At 38.3% G+C, this 4,261-nt stretch overlaps 1 protein-coding gene across 1 annotated transcript; it reads left to right on the forward strand.

Annotated features, from left to right (window-relative positions):
* Positions 1 to 974: 974 nt before the first annotated feature.
* Positions 975 to 3,134, forward strand: LOC131263553 (uncharacterized). The gene is made up of 6 exons (XM_058265766.1): positions 975 to 1,190; positions 1,244 to 1,899; positions 1,972 to 2,233; positions 2,300 to 2,606; positions 2,676 to 2,837; positions 2,909 to 3,134. The coding sequence occupies exons 1-6, from the start codon at positions 1,185 to 1,187 to the stop codon at positions 2,995 to 2,997; spliced, it is 1,482 nt and encodes a 493-aa protein (XP_058121749.1). The 5' UTR covers positions 975 to 1,184; the 3' UTR covers positions 2,998 to 3,134.
* The last annotated feature ends 1,127 nt before the right edge of the window (positions 3,135 to 4,261 follow it).

Below are 4,261 nucleotides of genomic sequence, written 5' to 3' on the forward strand. Positions count from 1 at the left end.
TCTTATGAATCTTTCGAAACCTGAATGAATCTTCATAAATCTTTCATGAATCTTTCACGAATCCCCATGATTCTTTCATTGCCGTGGATCATGCGACCAAAAAAGGGGGAGTCGCTCATTTTGTGTACATCACGTTTCACCAGTTGCTGAATCTTTGGAATTTATGAATCTCTTATTAAAAGATTTATGAATCTCTAAAACGCAAAGAACCATTCAGATTCATGAATCTGAATCTGAATTACACAACTCTAGTTCCAATTATTTTTTAAACGGAAACAAGTCGCAGCCACGTGCTACGTTCGATTGAAAGCCCAACTGTACTTCCATGGTTTTCAACTTTTAAAGCTTGTGTTTATGAAGACATTAAAACCTAAAATTAGATTAGCAAATAAGGAATCTTAAATAGGAAAATTTGTGAAAGCATATTTTCATAACTTTGCCTGAGAATATGCCTCTAATAATATAATAACAAATTACTGCATCTGAAAGTGAAAACGACCGAAGGTGCAACATCAATACTCGTGGTTCAAATAACATTTCCAGCAAAAACAAGATAAGAAAGGCTATTAAATAAAAGTAAGCGTGAAACGCGATTTATGATTGAAGAATAGCGTTTTTTCTATTTTTTCAAATTAATAAAGATCGCTTAGTCGAGACACAACTATTTCTCTTTCCAAGGTTGATGGAACCAAGCAAGCTTTACATGAAGAGCATAGCTTTGTTGAAAAACCTTTGCTGTAAGTCGAAAAACCATATATTTTAGCACTAACAACTTTATAAGAAGTTAAAATTTGAATATGCGTCAGATTAAATGTTTAAACCAATTGAATGTGTGGAAGGATTTAATAAAAGAAGGAATACATTTCTTGATCTCTAGTAATGCAGGATAAGCAACGGTTGTTAGCGAACTAAATCGACAGATATAAACAGCTTAGACGAACGTCAAATGTAGTAGACGAAAATAAAAACAATAATCAGTACGATCAACAACTAAAATATTATAGCCGGTCTTAGTTGTTTTAAACGACTTAGTTGCATAGAACAGCTAAGCTAGTAAATGTGCAGGAAGTTGGAATAATCCCCACGAATGCATAACAGCATCAAAGAAGTAGGTGGTCGGTAGAAAGTATTTTAGTACTTGCGAACGAATTGTTTTTGTGACCGATCACTGCAGCGCATATCAAATGAAGGTAAACGACTAAAATTAAAATTTTCCATTTAGCCTGATTGTTCTATGTTTTAGATACCAACAATCCCCCAGCATGGAACCGTATTTTATACGTCCGGTGGACATAAGGAATCGGGCACTTTTCTCACTGATGAGCTTGTTATCGTATCGGGGTTAATTTTCAGTGATAACGATACACTGGTGGAAGATATAACCAACTCACTACGCCGCTGCCCGGTTATAGAGCTTAACAAATGTGATAAGCTGAAAGAAGTTGCCGAGTTGGACTTTCGGGTGATTCGAAAATCCAAAGACAGTTTAGAGGAACATGCTGCTCGACCCTGTATGATGGTACACTCCGTGCGCGTGAAGAACTGTTTGGAAAATGTTTTAAATGACCTACACGTGTCCATTGATGGCGAATCTAAGCCCGTGAACAGGTACAGCAGCCTGTATGCCAGCATCGCTATCCTGTCCACCAATACAGGCACCGTTCCTTCTTGGGACCATATTAAAGCAATCATAAATCGTTGGAAATCACCAAAAGACGAGCCAACTAATATTTTAGATAAGGTTGTCGCCATCTCTACCCCATTTGGAAATGAATCCTTCTATAACACCGTTAACGTAGGACATGTTACTAACATGTTCGGTGAAAATGATTGTCTGCTGCTGCTCGATATACAGCTGAGCTTTGGATGCCAAGGAGGGGCCGTATATGATCGACAAATGTAAATTTTTGGGATTGTAAAAGTCACATGATCCAAATATTCCATCTAATTATAAATCATTATGAATTTTAGGAAAATCAAAGGAATTATTATCGGTACGACGTTCGTGCATCGCAATGAGAATGTAACTTTTCCGTTGGCAATCAACGTTGATGAAATAATAAGCATCACATCCAACAGTCGGAACCTGTGCCAAAGCCAAGTGAATCCTTTCCCAACGCAAGCAGTACGGTCCGTTTGTATGATCGATTCCCAAGGATGCTGGGGGACTGGTTGTGCGTTTGAATTGAATGGAAAATGCTACATCATTTCTTGTTCGCACGTTCTCGCTACGGTATGTACATGCTGGTCACCTATTCTTAATGGCAGTCTAATGAAAACTAGCGGCAAATATTTGCAGAACAATATCACCTGTACCTTCAGCAATCAAACTTTTACGAGTCCTAGGTTAATCTACAAAAATCCTACTTTCGATAGTGCGTACGATATTGCACTAATGGAAGCAACATTCGAAGAAGCTCAACGTTCCAATTGGTTTTGTCGGTTGGCCAACTATATTCCCAGTGTAGGGCAGCGTCTTTATGCTGTTGGGTTTCCTGTTTTCAAATCACTTGCTATGGGATCAAACTTTAAACCTAGCATCATACCTGGGAGAGCTACGAAGTACAGCAAAGGAATTCTTTTCACGGACTGTTCGGTGCAATACGGTAATTATTCTTTGCTCATTTGAATTCGCCACGATTTTGGTTTTTTGAAAATTTTATTTTGTTCAACAGGGCAAAGTGGAGGACCTATATTTGACGAGAACGGGTGTCTGATTGCAATTGCTGTTTCGAACTTCAAGAGCTCATTGGATAATCGAATATATCCTTTCCATAATATGTGTGTTCCGGTGAAAGATATTTACAACATACTGATGCAATTCTCTCAAACCAATGGTAAAGCTCCGAGCAGTTTAATCCGCAATTGTTCTGTATCTAATAAATTCGATTCCCGTTTTCATTCGCAGACCCGCTCGCGCTGGAACAGCTGCAAGCTAATTGGGAGATAAGAAGCAAATGGAAACTCAAGCCACCCATGATTTTGAATAAACTTTAATGTTTCGGAAAGGTGTTAGTGGGGAGGGGTACTGTAGTACAATATATTGTCATTCTAATTTTATTGATTTAATCAAGATTTGGTAAACGGAACATTTTGGGCCTGGTGAAAATAAAGAAAGAGATGGAATCATATGATTTGCCAGAGTTGTCAGTTTGTTTATGCCAAAAAGTCATCGCGAGGTGCAGACTAGTGATGGGGAAACTGAATCCCTACAGAGATTCGAATCTTTCGATTCAAATCCATTCCGAGATTCGGATCTTTGAATCCGAATCCCAATCCGTCATATCATGCGTGCTTACCTAATTTACCGATCTTTCATATTATTTGTTACTTTAACAATTGTACAATCAATGGTTGAATTGATCCAAAGGCTAAATCGAGCTTTTGAATGGTCCCCAGGACCATCTGGATCGCTATCGCTATCCGCTCCAAGGGGGAGCTGTTTCATTTCAGTTCCGAGGAAACTACCCACCACTATGCGCACAATTTGAGAGAGAAAAGAGAATTGAAAATGCTCTCGCAACATCGCAAAATCTCTCTTTCGAAGAGAGAGATTGCGCATCGGGACCTTTCGAACTGGGTTTTCCTGGGATTATATGAAAATGACATTTGGAGGTTTTCGAAGAGTTTCGGTCGACCGGGCCATGTTTACAATGTGTCGCAGTATTAATTTCTCCAAAACTGGAAACGATGGATAAGTCTTTACTTCGACAAAGTTGTTGGTCTGCAAAAGACCTTTCGTTTGAGGGGTCTGTCGTAAAAATCGGTCCACAGAATCAAAAGTTATTGGCAATTTGGCTGTTTCGGCCATTTTCCCATACAAAATCATTTTGCAAAAACTAAGAGGCCTTGAAAATCTTACTATCGTTAAAGTTGTGTGTCTTGAGCAGACCTTTCATTTAAGGGGTCACATGTACAAATCGGTTCAGCAGTTATAAAGTTATTAGCAATTTGGCAAGTTTTTGCCTAAATGGCTATTCGAAATATTGAGTACGTTGTTCCGGAGATTTCCGAAGCTTTTCGAAAAATAAAGTTTCTCAAAAACTAGATAATATAGAATGATCTATTGTTACACAAAGTTGTGTGTCTTGAGCAGACCTTTCATTTAAGGGGTCACATGTACAAATCGGTTCAGCAGTTATAAAGTTATTAGCAAATTGGTAATTTCAGCAGAAAATACCAACCAAAGTTTCTGCACCTACGTCTCAGAATTTCATAAACTAAGAATTACGGAAGAGTCTTTGTTGCACAGAGTTATCAG

This window comes from Anopheles coustani, chromosome 2 (genome assembly GCF_943734705.1).
Source record: "Anopheles coustani chromosome 2, idAnoCousDA_361_x.2, whole genome shotgun sequence".
Classification (NCBI taxonomy): Eukaryota; Metazoa; Arthropoda; class Insecta; order Diptera; family Culicidae; genus Anopheles; species Anopheles coustani.

Excerpts from the sequence above, each read along its gene's own strand:
- LOC131263553 (XM_058265766.1), top strand. Across the intron at positions 2,607-2,675 it reads GGACTGTTCGGTGCAATACG|GGCAAAGTGGAGGACCTATA; the intron begins GTAATTATTCTT and ends TTTGTTCAACAG. Across the intron at positions 2,838-2,908 it reads GCAATTCTCTCAAACCAATG|ACCCGCTCGCGCTGGAACAG; the intron begins GTAAAGCTCCGA and ends TTTCATTCGCAG.